Source organism: Pipistrellus hanaki (assembly GCF_964339955.1).
Source record: "Pipistrellus hanaki genome assembly, chromosome: 1".
NCBI lineage: Eukaryota > Metazoa > Chordata > Mammalia > Chiroptera > Vespertilionidae > Pipistrellus > Pipistrellus hanaki.
Window position 1 is genome coordinate 37,534,391 of NC_140503.1, and position 17,500 is coordinate 37,551,890.

At 36.9% G+C, this 17,500-nt stretch overlaps 1 protein-coding gene across 1 annotated transcript in view; it reads left to right on the top strand.

Annotated features, from left to right (window-relative positions):
* TXNDC16 (thioredoxin domain containing 16) overlaps positions 1–17,500 on the top strand; it is an 83,904-nt gene that overhangs the window by 31,960 nt on the left and 34,444 nt on the right. The window contains exons 7-12 of the mRNA XM_084877660.1: positions 1,544–1,665; positions 5,328–5,418; positions 9,265–9,415; positions 13,119–13,285; positions 13,670–13,727; positions 16,602–16,725. Of these exons, the coding sequence (XP_084733786.1) occupies positions 1,544–1,665; positions 5,328–5,418; positions 9,265–9,415; positions 13,119–13,285; positions 13,670–13,727; positions 16,602–16,725 (713 nt within the window). The remainder of the gene's footprint in view (positions 1–1,543; positions 1,666–5,327; positions 5,419–9,264; positions 9,416–13,118; positions 13,286–13,669; positions 13,728–16,601; positions 16,726–17,500) is intronic.

Here is a 17,500-nt window from a genome sequence, read left to right on the forward strand (position 1 = left end):
GTATAATTTTTAAGATTTCATAATTTTTAAGATATCTTGAGGTCAAAGAGTTTAAGAACTGCAATATTAGCAAAAAGTGCCATGTTTTCCATAAGAGGAAAATCATGCTTGCCTAGCTTTTTGGAGATCATTGAGTAAGTCTTTGTATATTTAAGTATGTGGACTTGGAACAACTTTTAAAAATCTTTAAAGTTTGCCTAACACACACACACACACACACACACATACAAAGAGAGAGAGAGAGAGAGAGAGAGAGAGAGAGAGAGAGAGAGAGAGAGAGAGAGAGAGAAATATTAAATGAAATGAGTTGGTAGATAATTTATATGGAAGTAAAAAATAAAGATTTTTTTGGATGACTAAATATGATCAATTAGTCTGATTTATACATTGAAAAGATGATTTGGAAGAATTATGGTCAAGTGAAAAGATCACTGAATCAGGAGTGAGAAGATCTGTTTTGTGTTTTGTTTCTGACTCCTTGATTCAGTAAAGGTTTTTGAGTAAGTAAGCTTTTCAGTGTTTTGAATTTGCATTTCTTAAATGAAGAATTGGAATAAATAAATTCTATCCTACTTTTTCTTTTACTCATTCAACAAATATTTATTAATTGCTTATGGTGTACTAGGTTCTATTCTAAGTTATGGAAATAGTGATAAAATATGCAATGCTCCTGTCTCATGAAGCTAACAGTTTAATGAGACAGGAAGGGGTAAACAAGTAAATAAATATATAAATACTAGAGGCCTGGTGCATGAAATTCATGTATGGGTAGGGTCCCTAAGCCTGGCCAGTGATCAGGGCCAATTGGGGCCTTCCTTGCCCCGGCTGCCGGCTGCTGGCCAGGGTCTTCTTTCATTCTGTGCCATCCCCTAGTGGTCAGTGCATATCATAGGGAGTGGTAGAACTCCGGGCCGGTCGAACTTCCAAGGGGATAATTTGCATATTAGGCTTTTATTATGTAGGATTTATAAATTGTGATACTAGAGAGGAAAATGCTACAGACCTACTTACATAGGACTAACCAGGAAGGCTTCTCACAGACCAGATGTATAAGAAGGAGCAGAGGAAATAGTTTTTAGCAAAGAGAATTGTGTGTGCAAAGGCCCTGAGGTGTGCCTGAAGTGTGATTGACATGAGAAATACTAGGACAAAATGAGGTTGGAGGAGTTGACAAGGTCTTGGTCATGCAGGGTCTTATAGGCCATGGAAAGAAGCTTTCATTTTAGATGTGGGAAGTGTTCTAATGTATTCAAGCTGAGAGAACTAACCATAGGGGTTATTTGGCCAGACTAGCATGTTAGTGAATACAGCTTAAATTCATTGAGGTGGTTATAATGGTAAATGAGCACCATTTCTCACAACTATCCCTGGTCAGTGTTCTCAGGGACAGACGAATGATTTAGGGAGTGATTTTAGTTTAAAATTAAAATCCTTGGGTTCTTACTAAATTTTTAATTACGCTTATTAATTTACTCAACAAATAAAGTATGAAATAACTAAGTTCATACCAGATTTTCCTACTAATTACATCTCTTTATTTTAGTGCACTTCTTTTTAATGAAGTAAAATATATTACTACCCCGGAAGACCTTCAGAATATAGAAAATGCTCTGAAAGGAAAAGCAAACATTGCATTTTCTTATGTAAGAGCCATTGGAACACCAGGTATTTATTAACTTTTACTTTAAACTTTGCTGTGCATCTGTATTTATGTGAGTATATTGAAGAGCTTAAAATAGAGTATTTTGACCACAATCTTAATATTTCAAAGTAAATTTAATTCATCTTTATTCTTACATTTTCTGTTTTTAATTGGGCAGCATAGTATAGTGGTTGAATAAGGACTCTGGAGGCAGACTGCCTAGGTTAGACCCCCTGCTCCATCAATTATTTATAGTATAACCTTTGTCAATTTACTTAACCTGTTTCCTAATTGGTAAGATGGTGAAAAAATTTGTGCTTACTTTTAGTATTTTGTGAGGACCAAATAATTTTGAATAATTAAAATAGTTTCCGGCATGTAATAGGTGTTCTATGTTAGCTGTTACCATTTTTATTTTCTTATAACCCTCATGGTACCTGGTGTAGTAGTTTATAGTATTCAGTAAATGTTGACTGTCTTTCTTTTTAAATGTTTTGGTATTTGCTATTTATGATATACTAGCGGCCCAGTGCACAGATTTATGCACATCAAAGGAAATTAATTAGAAGGTGGCCGGTGGGGTAGGACTGGGCGAGATGGGCCGGACATGCCCTGGAGCGCGGTCCCTCCTTGGCCAGCTGTACCTGGGGTAGCACCAGGGCTCAAAGGGTGTCTGCCAAGTGAGTGGGGTTCCTCTGGCAAATGGGGTACCTCGGCCTAGCCTGTGGGGGATCGAACTGAAACCCTCAAGGCCGTGTTGGCAAACTGCGGCTGGTGAGACACATGCGGCTCTTTGGCCCCTTGAGTGTGGCTCTTCCACAAAATACCATGGCCTGGGCAAGTCTATTTTGAAGAAGTGGTGTTAGAAGAAGTTTAAGTTTAAAATATTTAGCTCTCAAAAGAAATTTCAATCGTTATACTGTTGATATTTGGCTCTGTTGACTAATGAATTTGCTGACCACTGCCCCAAGGGATCCCAGAGTGCAAGAGGGCACTTTGCAAAGTTGCTGTCGCTCTGCAGCTCCTGCATTGAGTGTCTGCCCTCTGGTGGTCAGTGTGTGTCATACCTCCCAGCCAGTCAGTCAGCCAGTGGGCCTGTTGACCAGTTGGTTAGCCTTTTATAAACATAGATTTTTCTTGTTTTTTCAAAGATCTAACTTTGACAATCAAGTTGTAAAAACAGAATAGGCAGAATATTTGATTTAACCTGGATTATGTTTTAGCCAGATGGGCAGGGTAGTGATTATAAAGACTGACAATGGAATTGAAGCAGGGTTATAAGGCAAGAGAGGACTTGAGGAGGGTGGTGGTGGTGGAGAGGGTGGGTGGGGGAGGACTGACATGAAAAGTGGTGAGACTGTAGGTCCTCAAAGGTTAGAGTTATGTGCTAGACTCAGTGACCTAGTCAGATGGAAGTATGGGGGTGGGAGGTAAGGGGAGGGAGGATGATAGACATGCAGATTATGGAGGAATTTGCAGTAATTGCTAATTAAAGCCCTGCAGTGGGACCATTACAGTGAGTGGTTAAGGTAGGGTTGAAGAAAGATCATTGGAGTCTATGAAGGACAGGGATTTTTGAATGGATCATCTAGGGGGATAATAAAATCACTAATGATTATGACAGGAGTAGCATTGGAGAAAATTACAGTGTGATAAGGGGGAGTGACACTGGCTGGGGTGGTATTAGTATATGACACTAACATGACAGAGTGGTGAGTGGAATAATCTGATGAAATGCAAAATAGAATAATCTGATTAAATGCAAGTGATAGAAGGTTAGGTGGTGGAGGGGAAGGTAACTATCTGGAAATGACAGTGAGGAGAAAAGAAAAAATATGAAAAGAAGGAAATCTTCAAAGAAGCAATTCAAGAAAATTTCCCAGAACTGAAAGATTCAGGCTTTCAAATAGAAAGAGCCCATTAAGTCCCAGCATAGTGGATGAATGTAGAGCCACACCAAAGCATCTCATCTTAAAATTTCAGAATATTGGGAACAAAATTATTCTCAAATTTTCCAGAAAGAAAATAGAAGTTTGCAGTTAAAGGGTCAAGAATTAGAATGGCATTGGACTTCTGAATTGAAGCCCCGTAAAATGGAGAAAATGGAACAATGCTTTCAGAATTCTCAGAAGTAACTTGGACTTTGAAATTTATTAGCAGGAAACTGTAGTTATGAAAGTAGAATAAAGACACTTTCCGAAATGCAAGCTCGCAAAAAATATGTATTCCATACTTCCACTCATGGGAAGTGCTAGAGAATGGGAGCAAGGGGGCAAATCAGTCACGGAGATATGGGTAATAGGCCAGTTGACCTCATACAAGAGCGAGAATAAGAAGTCTCCTGGATGATGATGAAGTGAGTTCTCAGGAGGAAATTTGTGTAGCAGGTCAACTAGCAACAGTCCATATTGGACATTTCTGCAGAAAAGTCTCCAAGAAGAGGGGATAGTTAGTACACTCAATATATCTGAAGTATTAAGAGGGTTAGACAATTGTACAAAAGTTTAGGAATAAATTAGTAAGATATATGTAAAAAAATAGAAAAAGAGTGGTGTAACTATAGTGAAAAAAAGTTGTTTAAAAAAGGAAAAGTGCTAATTTTGTACTGTATGGCTCATTTATAAATAACAATTACTGATTCATAACAATGTAAATATGGACTATTGATTTAATAAAAATTAGAACTCTATTGGGAAAATTGAGGAGATAGAAATGTGTACATTTGTGGAGTGGAGTTTTGGAGAAGAGAGCTAATTTATCATCTTCCACAGTGGGAAGTTAGTAGATAATACTAACACAAAAAATGAGGAAATAAGAGTATAAGGATGTAATTTAGAGACTTGGTGGTAAATACACAAATAAACAGTGAAAGAGTTGAAACTAGTTGTCCCTTGGAAAGAAATTGGAAATGGCATGGAAGGTAAACTTTTTGTCTTAATGTGTAGAATGATTTATCTCTTTAAACTATATTTAAGAACAAGTTTCATTAAAGAAAATGAAGCCATAAACAACAAAGATTACATATCTATAATGATAAAAGCATAATATGCTAATTAGACCGGGCAGCCAAACGACCTTAAGGACGAAGTTGGAGCTGCAAGGGCCGAGACAGCCACTGTGGCTGTGAGGGCCGAGCCCCTTGCATGAATTTTATGCATCGGGCCTCTAGTATAACATATAAAAGTTGTATGGTGGATTCATATTCTCTTCCCTGCTGCTAGGAAGAAGCTATCACAGATTTTTCATATGTTATATTCTCAAGTATAACTCATTCTAGACTCCTCCTTAATTCTTACCTTACTTTGAGTGGAATGACTTTTCATAACTTCTTTAAAAATATATATATTATTGATTTTTTGCAGAGAGGAAGGGAGAGGGATAGAGTTAGAAACATGAGAAAGACACCGATTCAGCTGCTTCCTGCACACCCCCTACTGGGGATGTGCCCCCAACCAAGGTACATGCCCTTGACGGGAATTGAACCTGGGACCTCTATCTACTGAGCCAAACCAGTTAGGGCCTTTTCATAACTTCTTTAACCACTTGCATTTTCCCAATTGAAATCCCTACAAAGGATTTTTCTTTAAATATATTAGAGCACAAAAGGATAGAGGGCAGTCTAGAGAATAGAAGCTTATGTAGAGACACACAAACTAACTCTTCCTCTCTCTTATCTCTTCTTCAGAGCACAGGGCGGTCATGGAAGCTGCTTTTGTGTATGGGAACACATACCAATTTGTCTTAACGACAGAAATTGCCCTTTTGGAAAGTATTGGGTATGTATAAGAGGATTAGGTCAACAATTTTAAGTTTACTTATTTCACATTAGTTATTTATCATTTCCTCTATGCTCTCACAACGTGGACTTGTCTAAGAGGAATTGTAAGCAGATGTGAGTATATAAATTAAACCTGAAGTCTCCTTCATTACAATTGTTTGCTGTCTGAATTAATTTAAATATGCAGAAATAATGTTAGATTAAGGTGAATGAAAACAATATGGATAAGCTACAAGATGTGATCCTGTGAGTGACCAAGTATATTGTAGGAATAGATATCCCACAGTGATGAAATAGGTGATAAGAGCTTTCATAATTAAGTTCCAGAAACTATTTGTGAGAGTTCTATAAGTTACTTTGTCATAACTTTTTTGAATGGATTGTTTTAGATTTTTTTTTTTTGTCTACTTCCTAGCTTACAATTTTAGGTAGAGGCCTTCTTTTGACTGTTGTCTGGGCAAATGTAGAGTTACATATATTTTTTTTTTATGGACACAAGGAATAACTAGTGCATTTTAAAGACTTTAAATTTGGCTTTAAAATGCTCTTCAGGAGCAAGGCCAAATGGTGACTGTGTGACCTTTTTATACCATGCAAGTTTTTGAGTCCTTTTGTTGACCTTTCAGAAAATAGTGATTATTTGATAATAATCAACAAAACTAATTAAATCCCATTTTACAATTGTAAATTTAGAGGTTAGTGCATAGAAAACTGATAAAGTTAAATGATTTTTGGCAAGGGGAATGGGTTGGCAGAAAATAAAGTTTCTACAAAGTGGAGGTTATATTTTTTGTGCTTTTGTTGTTGTTGTTAATCTTTGCCTGAGGACATGCTAATGTTAATCTATTGCTTTTTCAGAGAGAAAGTGAAAGGGAGGGAGTGGAGAAAGAGACAGACAGAGAAACATGGATGTGAGAGATGCATTGACTGGTTGCCTCCCACCAGGGCTAGGGGTGGAACCTGCAATCCAGGTACATGCTCTTGACCAGGAATAGAACCGTGACCCTTCAGTGCTTGGGCCAGCGCTCTAACCATTGAGCCACTGACCAGGGCAGATGTTACATTTTTATTGCTCTGTATGGCAGCCAGCATTCCTTTTTTTTTTTTTTTTAAAGTCTCTTCTTAATCATTCTGCTGGTTCCCTCATTAATGAGTTAAATAAAACTTTGATGCATGTTTACTATTTGTATAAGAATTAAAGTTTTTTTTTTTTTTTTTTTTTTTTTTTTAACAATTTGAGAGTTATACTGACAGCACCATAAAGCTTTGTTGCAAGTAGTCACTGAATCTCAAGAAACAATAAGCAGTTGTTTAGCCAGCTACTTTGCTACTCCCAACAGCCAATTTCCCATCCTGGAATAGGGGAGCTCTTGTTATTCTCCACCCCATGGTGATGCTACGGTAGCACCATAGCTTCTCTTAGGGTTAGCTGTTTGTACTTTCTCTTGTGTTATCAGCTTTTTTTCTCGATAATGAATAATTGCATGTAATGGTGACACACATAAAGCACAAAAGGTGGTTATTTACTGAGAATCTATAGATGGGTCCTATCATTTACTTGACAAACCCTGTTCAGCAAGATTGACTACATATATTTTTTATTCTGACCTATGACTAAACACAGTAATGTTCTGGAAGGGTATTGGCTCTTCTCCGCTTTTAAAATGGGAATTAAAAAATGTACAGTTATTCTCTTTTTTTTGTATATGTCGTATTGGAGATGTTTGAATTCTCATTTGTTCGTGGATGACAAGATTGTGAGGAGTCATACCTGGACCTGCTGAGATAGGGAAGGACTGTGGCTAGAACATAGTGGTCCTGTGACACCACTTTAGGGTGAAGTAGTTGGCTGTAACTTTGAATTGTCTCCTAATGGGGGAGCGGTGAATGCCTTTTCTTCTTTCATCTGTTTATTCTTTCATTTAAAAAACATGTATTGAATACCTTCTGTGTATTAGGCATTATTCCAGTTGCTGAGGATATAACAGTGGACAAGAGTACTGTTTTAATTGTTATATAATGTTGGATGTTAGTATGCTTGAAATTAAGTGTTGGTTAATAAGAGTGTACATTGACAGGCATTAAAAGAGGTAGCATGCCATAGAGACACCAGTACTTTCTGCTACCTCCGTATATTCCCTTCTTAAAGAATCTGTGTAGAGGCCAAGAAGGGTGTTACCCTCAACCTCCCCCCTCCCCCCAATACATATCACATTCAATTAAATCACAGGCAGCTACCTAGGGCCAACCAATTCATTCGTTTACCTGAGCAAATACCATCTCCTCTCCCAGAAACTTAGAATTGGGTATAGAAAAACAATGATACAGTGGTTTGGCTCCCTTGCTCACAGGATTGTTTTGCCCATATAGAAGTAAAGCTGAGAGCATTGTCTTTATACAGAGTTGGGAGTTGAAGAGTATTAATGGCAAAATGAAGGTCTTGCAGAACTCTTGCTGTTCAGATCTCTACATTTACTCTCTGATCTAATTACTTTAATTTTCCTTGTATTCTCTGAGACACACTTCTAAACTTCTAGTAAATGTTTCTCCCCCACCTCCCTTTTTGGTTTCTGTTATCTATCACCAAAGAATCTGTGATTAAGTAACTTTCTAGCATTATTATTTCAGAGGTTATGATATGTATTCTAGGCTCAGCTAGTTCCTCCTGCTCTCAACAATTTCCTTTCAATATGCGACTATTTAGGATCCTCCTCAAGAAGTTATGTACCTTTACTCTGTGCCTTGGCTATGCTGTTTCTTTTGTTGGAAATACCCATTTGCTTTATCTTCTTGGAGAGCTCTTTTTCTCCTTTGCTGTTTTTAATCTCTATGATGATTTTCCTGAACCCTTTTTCCTCTTTCCCCAACTTGAGGCAGAATTAAATATTTGTTTTCCATAGCTCTTTGTATATTATAGCAATTATAAACATTTTAATTGTTTTATGAAATATATCTCCTTTAGTGTAAGCCTCTTATGAATTTGAATTGTCCTAATCATCTTAGCCTTTTGTATTTTAGCATAGGGTCCTATATACAGTAGGTATTAAGTAAATCTTTGATCATTTTTTTAAATCATTGAATCTATTAGAGATGCTTTAAAATTGAAATCAGTGAACCTTGCTACATGCTTAAGCATGTAGCAAGAATAAAACATTTTAAAAATTAAAAAAATTTGCAATATTTGCCAAACTCTACTAATGCCATATGAAGACTTTTAAAAATGCTATTTTAATTTTGGCAAATCTTACTTTTCCGCTATAAGTTTATCTTTGAATTATCATATTGAAGGGAATGCCAAAACTCAAATTATAAGCCATATTTGCTGAGTTTTATAGTATTTCAGATGCAACCTTACAAACTTCCACAAAGTGTCATATGGTTTCTATCTTAAGACATGTGTTGGCTGAAGTTTATTCAAAACAGATTTGGGTTTAAATTAAACCTAGAAAATTTGTGTTTGAAAGCTTTATTTTACATATCTCTAGAAGGAAAACTCTATTTGAAGATAATCTTATTGTCCTCAAGGTGACAGCCTTTTATTTTAAAAAAATATTATGTCGACCTACGTATAACCCAATTTTAGAAGCTACCATGAAAGAATTTAGGAAAATAATAGCTTACACAACTCACGTGGTTTGTTAAAAATATTACAGTTAATTTTCTTTAATATTATGTATCTTTAGCTTGGGTCCATTTTATTTTAATGTTATACTCTTTTAGACTTTTACTAAAACATTCATTCAAAAGCATGAGACTTAAAGAGATTTTTAAAATGTCTTTCTGGATAATAGAAGGATCACACATCAAACTTCAAGTGAGTCTGCCCCTGTTTTTTAATTTACAGAATGGAGGATATAAAATATGCACATCTCTACTTTTTTCATTGTAAAGAAGTCTTGGACTTGACCCAACAATGTAGAAGAACACTAATGGGACAGCCATTGACTACAGTTGACATTTATCGATTTATTAAGTCAATGGAAGCACCTCTGCTGGTATGTGTCTTATTTTAATGTATTGGATAATTCATATGTTAAATTTATTGCTTTGATTCACAGATATGCATTTTACTTCAGATGAGCTATATCTTTTCTTTGAACATATATGTCTTGAATTTAGGGGAATTTAGGAATATTTTCTTATTAAAGGTAGAAGAGATGATACATTGTTCATAAAATGAATATTTTATGCCTTGAAGTGTTGTATTGAAACCCAAATAGGGCCTTTTGTAATGGAATTATTCTGTGGTAATTATAATGCCCTGCTCCTGATTGGGATTGGGGGAGGCCGACCTGGGGTGGGGCTGGCTGGGGGTGGGGCTGAGGGAGGGTTGGCTGGCCACCCCACCCTGTGGTAATTATTGTGACCACACTGAGATCACAAAGACCACATCATGGTCAAGAAAAGATCTCTTGTGAATATTTTGATCACTATTTTAAAAGTTGGTAAATATTGGCAATATAGCATTTCTAGTGTTTCTCTTTTCTTAGTATTAGCCTGGAAGAATTTTATGGAGACTCAGTAGGTGTTGGTGATCAGCAGACTTTTTCTGAAAGTTCAAAGGGCTGTCCTGAGTGTTTGTAAAACCTTCAGTAGGCCTTTTCACTGTCCTTTTTATGTAAAAACTAGAGGCCTAGTGCTTGAATTCATGCACTGGGTGGTGGTCTGGCCGATAGAGGCTGATTGGGCCGGGCCTGTCGGGAGGAGGAGATGACTGGAGGGAGGGGCCAAGGGCAATTGGCTGGCGGGCCATGCCCCAGATTGAGGTATGGGGGCTGATTGTGGGCAGGGCTGGCCTTGAGGAGGGGCTATGGGTGGTGGGCTGGCCATCCCCACCCCTGAATGGGGTGGAGGGTGGCCAATTGGGGTGAGCAGCCTGGGGGCGGGACCATGATGCGGTTGGCTGATCAAAGTGTGGGAGGCAATCAGGGGGAGAGCTGACTAGAGGGAGGGGCCACAGGCCATTTGGGATGGTGGGGTCAGCCGGGGAGTCACCACAGGCAGTTGGCTGGCTGGCCCTGCTCCTGATTGGGATTGGGGGAGGCCGACCTGGGGTGGGGCTGGCTGGGGGTTGGGCTGAGGGAGGGTTGGCTGGCCACCCCACCCTCAATCAGGGTGGGAGAGGCTGATGGGGGTGGAGCTGGCTGGGGGGAAGGGCTGAGGGAGGTTGGCCAGCTGGCTCCACCCCACAATCGATCGGGATGGTTCGCTGGCCTCAGTGAGCGTTGTAGCAATCAGTCGTTCCGTCATTCTGGCATAACGGTTGCTGGCTTTTTATAGGTATAGATTTTATACGTATAGATGGTGCACGTGTATTACAAATAATTCAAACAGTGCAGCGAAGTGTAAAGAAATCTTTTTTTAAAGCTGCCTGTTCTCATCATTGAGAAATAAGCTGTTAGGTAACCATCATACCAGTCATAAACGACATTTACAAATAGAGGGATGAATGAATTAATTGATAGTATTACATTTAATCTTATTTGAATTTAGTAAGAAAAAGAAACGTATAAAATGAGGGATTATGGAACTTTAAAAAATATATAACTTTTTAGTGATTTTAAGAGAGAGAGAAAGAATAGGATGAGAGAGAAACATCTGTTGGCTGCCTCCTGTATGCCCTTTACTGGTGATTGAGCCCACAATCCCAGCATGTACCTTGACCAAAATTGAAATGCAGTCTTTCGGTACATGGGTTGATGATCAACTGAGCTACTGGTCAGGGCATTTCTTCATCATTAGAGGGCTCTTAGGAAATATTGTCCTAAGTGTTGGAATGATTATGAAAAACATTGGGAGGTTAAATCATTTCTTAAAAAACGATATTTTCATTTAAGATAGTATTGATCACCCCTTGCTGTGAAAGAGGAGAAAATTAATTTCAGACATTTATTTCCATCCCAGTTTTCTGTTATTTTACATTATTAGGATTTATAATATTTATATTGCTCTATAACCACAGTCCCCACTTTTTAAAAAGCCTTGCTTTTACATTTAAATAGATTTAGAGTTCACCAGTCCAGTCCCAGTTTTACTGGCCTCATTGCTGAGTTCTTTGAGTCAGTTTTGTTTAGTTTGATTTTGGCTTCAAACAGTGTTTTTTAAAAAGCAGTACATAAGTCTTTCCTATCTCTTCATACAGAGGAGGGGCATTTATCTTATTTCCATGAGGAGAATACTCTCTGGATTGGTTTTGATCTCCCGTTTCAGCATAGAGCCCCAACAGGAAGATATCAGTTCACTGTACGGTTCTTCACTATTTCTCTCCAGACTCATTTCCTTTTCTTTCAATATTGAGATATTATGAAGAATTCTCAGGATTTTGTCGACATAGCAGTACTTTTTTTTTTTTTTTTTTTTTTTTTTAAGTTTTTGCCATTGGGGGCAGGATTAGGACTCATCCCAAGCTTTACTAAAAATCTGTTTCTTCTTTGGCTACAGCATTCTGGCGTGAAGTTGTACCCTTTTTCTAAAATTTCTGCTCATGAATTTTCTCTTGCTGTTCTAAAAACTTTTATTTTTATTTTTTTTTAAGATAGGTAATGAGAAGGGAGATTTTCAGAACTTATTTCACTTTGTTATACTTACCAGGAATTATGTAATCATAGTTTTGAAATCAGTACCTGGTTGGAGAGCCAAGCTGAGAATCCAAACCCTAAACCGTGGTGTCAGTCTAGAAAGGCTGGGCAGTCCAGGAAGCACAGGATGGCGGACCCAGGGTTACTACTCACGATCCCCAGAAAGGGATCTCCCCCCTGAAGACAGAAGCCTGGTGCTAGCGTTCCAGGAACTGAGAGTGGGAAGGGGCTGGGTAGCTTCTCAGTATTTGCGTACTCAATTCCCCTGAGTTTGGCATGCTATCCACACAGCCCGCTGTTCCTAATCCCCTGTCCCCTCCCTCCATGTCTCCTGGTTTGAGGGAAAGCTTCCTATGCTCAGGGAGTTGGGGAGGGGGATCTGGGGATCTAACCGCCTCTCCAAAGTTTTTACCTATTCCTCCCTTTAAAAGATCCTTCCTGCCACCCCTCTTCCATTATTTCTTTCCCAGCTTCAGCGATACCAGGCGCTGACAGTTCTTGAACCATTGTAGGATTTATTCTGCAGCTAAAATGGAATTGTTTCTTAGCTTTCTTTCCTTCACGGCTTAGAGTTTTGTAGAGTCAGTGATTCTGTTCTCCAGCATCCAAAATTTTGCTGACTTTTCTCTTTTCATTTCTTCACGTAAGTATGTTTTTCTCTTCTAAAACCTACTGCTGTAGTTTTCCTGGGACTTCTGGAGGGAGTGAAATTAGCTGTGTGTATTCAAGCTGCTGCGGTAATTGTTTTGTAATGTGTTATTAGATGTGAAATTCTTATATGAAAGAATGTATTCTTTAGTTATCGCTTCTATTTCATTTGAAATATCTATCTTTATCAGTACCACACTGTTTTGTTTTCTCTTTATACCATGCTTATTCCTTATGGGTTGTAATTTTATGTTTAATCTCTTATAAAATTCTGATAGTTTTATAATGCTTAAACCAAATAGGTACATTGGAAGCATTAAACTTAGAAATTATGAGACCATTTCTGGAAATATTAGATTTATTTCACAGACTTGTTCTTTTACTTGTGACTTTATTAGTAAGAATCAGCAGGGTTTAAATCCAAATGTTGGAACATTATCATCACATTTTGTTCTTTTTTTTTAAAATGAAGACTGAAGTTGCTGAAGATCCTCAGCAAGTTTCAACTGTTCATCTCCAACTAGGATTACCTCTGGTGTTTATTGTTAGTCAACAAGCTACTTATGAAGCTGATAGAAGAACCGCAGAATGGATTGCTTGGCGTCTTCTGGGAAAAGCAGGGGTTCTGCTTTTGTTAAGGTATCTAAAATGTGCCACATTCACTGTGTTTAATGAAACTCTAACATTTTCTCATATTTAAATGTGGTAATCTGTTCACTTGTAAATAAACTCAAATCTATAATAGATTCTAGTATTGTTAGAACGAGTTGCTGAGCTGAAGTCTAAAATTATTAGCATGGTTAAAATTTAGACAATAAAATTTGTCTAAATGAAGATATGAAAATAGAGATCAGAAAATTTGTTTGTGTTTATATATGAAATTTCTGAATCACAAAATTGTCATATTTTTTCATAAATTTCTTTTTAGTATGAGAACTTACAGTTCTATTTTAGATTGACATCCTGGATGACTGTTGTCCTTCAGATTAGCAACATAAAACATTTATTTCCATTTTGAAAAAGGGACTCTTTGGAAGTGGACATTCCTCAGCAAGCTAATGTGGCCTTCAAAAGAGAAGAGGTTAGTCATTTTGTGGATTGGTCTACAATGTCTGCTTGTTTAAAGTAATGTATGCTTATTATAGAAAAATCCTGTAAATTGCCACTATTCAAACAAACTTGCTACTGTAAATTGCCACTATTCAAACAAACGTGCTATTATATTTTGGTGTGCTTTTTCCATTTGTTAGTTTGTATTTTCCCCATATTCAGATACAGTCAAACCTCATTTCTCGAACATCTCCCATTTCCAACAGTTCGGTTCTTGACCAAGTTGTTCACAGAAAAATGTCTCAGTTGTTGAACCAAACTTCGGTTTTCGATTTTTGAACTGATAACCCTTTTAAGCTGATACCTTAGGATGACAAAAAGCATCTCTGAGGCAACACATGAGAGAGAGAATGCTCTTGTTGCTGGTAAAATCCACCTTAGCATAGTTTTAAAACATAAAGAGGCCATCAAGAGCGCTAATGTTGCTAAGGATGTGAAAGAAACAATGATCAGCCGAAGCTGGTTTAGCTCAGTGGATGGAGCGTCGGCCTGGGAACTGAAAGGTCCCGGGTTCCATTCTGGTCAAGGGCATGTACCTTGGTTGCGGGCACATCCCCAGTAGGGGGCGTGCAAGAGGTGATTCTCTCTCATCGATGTTTCTAACTCTCTATCCCTCTCTCTTCCTCTCTGTAAAAAAATCAATAAAATATATTAAAAATAAATAAATAAATAAATATATATATAAAGAAAGAAACAATGATCACAGGTAACTGAAGAAGTAGAAAAACGATCGTTGGTTAGGATAAATGAAAGCAGGTAGGTGATGGCATTTCAGGGGCAATGATATGTGAAGAGCAAAGATGCTGCCTGCTGCCCTGAAGGACACCCCTGTGAGGAATGCTGAAAGTGGTTAGTTTAAGGCTAGGAGGGAGTGGTTCGATACAGAAAAGAAGTGTTTATTTACAGAGTAAACAGTACATTAGACATGTACTGTATATAAGAGAGGTTAAAACAGGGAATCATTTGGGGGTCTAGTAGATTAATTCAGTTTACTTTATTTCTAATGGGAAAATATGATTTGGTTTTGGAACAAATCACTTCTTGAACAGCCTTTGGGATGAATTAAGTTTGAGAACCAAGGTTCCACTGTATGTATTTATATATTTTAAAAAGAAAATTAGGATCATGCTATATATCTTCTCACTTAAAATGATATTTAATTACTTATTATTGTGCTAGGATGAATACTGTTTTGTATACTGTTTTGAATATCACTGATTCTTTTGGCTAAAATTTTGGAAGTAAAATGTGTCAAAGGAAATGGGAATTTTTAAGGCTTTTAAAATACATTGTCAAATCGCCCACCAGAAAGGTTTCAGGTTTGCTCCCCAGCTCCAGTTGGGTTGAGCGCAGGAGACAGCCAATCCATATGTCTCTCTCACATTTATGTTTCTCTCTCTATCCCTCTCTCTCTCTTTCTCTCCCTCTCTCCCTTCCTTCCTCCCTCTCCCTTTTTACCCCTGCTTTAGCGCATCTCTAAAAATCAATGGAAAAAATATTATTGGGGGAGGATTTTTTAATAACAACAAAATAATTCTCAAACTATACACTTATAATTTGTGTTCTTTTCTCTGTGAATGTTATACCTCAATAAAAAAATTTACCACGTCTGTCTGGCATGGCTCAGTGGTTAACTGTCGACCTATGAACCTGTCAGGGCACATGCCTGGGTTGTAGGCTAGATCCCCAGTTTGGGGTGTGCAGGAGGCAGCTGTTCAATGATTCTCACTCATCACTGATGTTTCTTTCCCTCTCCCTTTCTCTCTGAAATAAATAAAAAATCTATTTAAAAAAAGTTTTCCACAACAATTTTTATGTATATTTGGAATAAATTTAGTTTGATTTTATTGATTTTTGATTTCTATTATTTTTTAGCTCCATTATGTTTCTGCAGAAGTAAAAAATTTTTTGCTTTGAATATAGAATTGAAAAGATGAAGATATGTGATATGAAAGAACAGACATACTTAAAACTTTTTCTTTACCTTTATTCTACTGTATAATTACAGTCAAGGATAGTTTACTAAAGTAATCTAGTTGCTGTTGGGCATTAGCAAAAAAATTTCAATGGCATAATGTCAACTGGAATAGAATTTGGCATTCTTAAAATACCTGGGAGCAGATAGAATTTTTTATATTTATAGCTAAATAGGCAATTAAAACTCTTCAGTGGGATTATAGTGATTGGCTCTTTTTGCAATAAAATTGTATATATTTATTTCCATTTTATATTTAGGTAGGATTTACTGTTACATGTGAAATGTTTCAGATTTCAGTATAATGTAATTGTGAAGAAAAAAACAAGCGAGATTTCCTTTTTAAATGTTATTTAACACTTACAGCTACATTCAATATTATTTTATATTAGTCTCAGGTGTTTAGCATAGTGCTTAGACAGTCACATACTTTACAAAGTGTTCCTCCCCATATTTCAAATACTGACCTGGCACCATACATAAATTATTACAATATTATTGACTATATTTCCTATGCTCTACTTTACATTCCCGTGACTATTTTGTAGCTGCTAATTTGTAGTTCTTAATCGCTTCACCTTTTTCACTTAGTTCCCTCCCCCTCCCCGCATCTCCCACTTCAAACCCTCCCCCGAAGTGAGACTTCCAGTTCTTTTTTGCCATCTGTTTCCGTAGTGCACACTGTCTTTTTATATGAAGTACGCTTGGATACTTTTCAGAGTGACTGTGGAGTTAATTTCCTCTTTTGGTTTTATTGAATTTAAAATTGAAGTTCAAAGGTTTAACTTGATTGTAGTGTCAACAAGTAAAATATTTTTATATTAAAATGCTTTGTTATATTTTAGTTATGTTTTTTAAAATTATTTGTAGGGAATGCCAGTGGAATTTTTGGTGTTACATGATGCTGATTTAGTAATATCCTATGTAGAAAATAACACACACATTGAGGAAACACGAGAAGATGAAGCCGATGACATGGAAGGTCCAGATATGGGTAATATGTTTTGTGATGCTCACCTCACCCATTCCTCTTATAGAATGTATTCACATTCAAGACTAGGAAGAAACCTGAAGAAATTTATTTTGAGTCATTTTATCAAATTGCTAGGTGAAAAGATGTAAGGATACCTTATTCTGTTTAGGGTGATAACTTTCATTGTTAGGCTTCTAGCTTCCCACATCTGTACCTTTATCTTCCACATCAGTTCTTTCAACCCTTCCAGCCTACTCCATGTTTAAAAACGACCTAGGAGCCACACATGGCATTTTATTTTTATTACTCCTATTAGAAAGTAGACTCTTAACAACATTAAATTTATAGTTATAAATAAATCTGATTGTTAACAATGTAGGGAGTAAATTTCAATAGCATTTCAATACTTCTACTTAACATGTTATTTCTGTTTTTTATTGCTCTTATTGGTTACATTTTTGAAGTATTCTATAGTTTTTAAGGCTACTCCTCTTCATATTATTTACTTCGATTGCTATTCTCTGAGTTAGCCAATGTTACCTTCATTCTGTGGGTGAAGAATGTTTGTTTTAGCAGAGTTAAATGATCTGTCCAAAGTCACATAAATGGCATGTGGTGGAACCTGGCTTAGAAGAATCATTCTGACTTGAAATTTTATTTATGAGCATTATCATTCCTTTTTTCATGGCATTAATCCTGTTCTGTAATTGCTCATTTAATTTCTCTCTTCTCCACTAGACTATACTATCTATAAGCAGGGGTTATATCTTGTGTATTCTTATTGATAGATCCCATT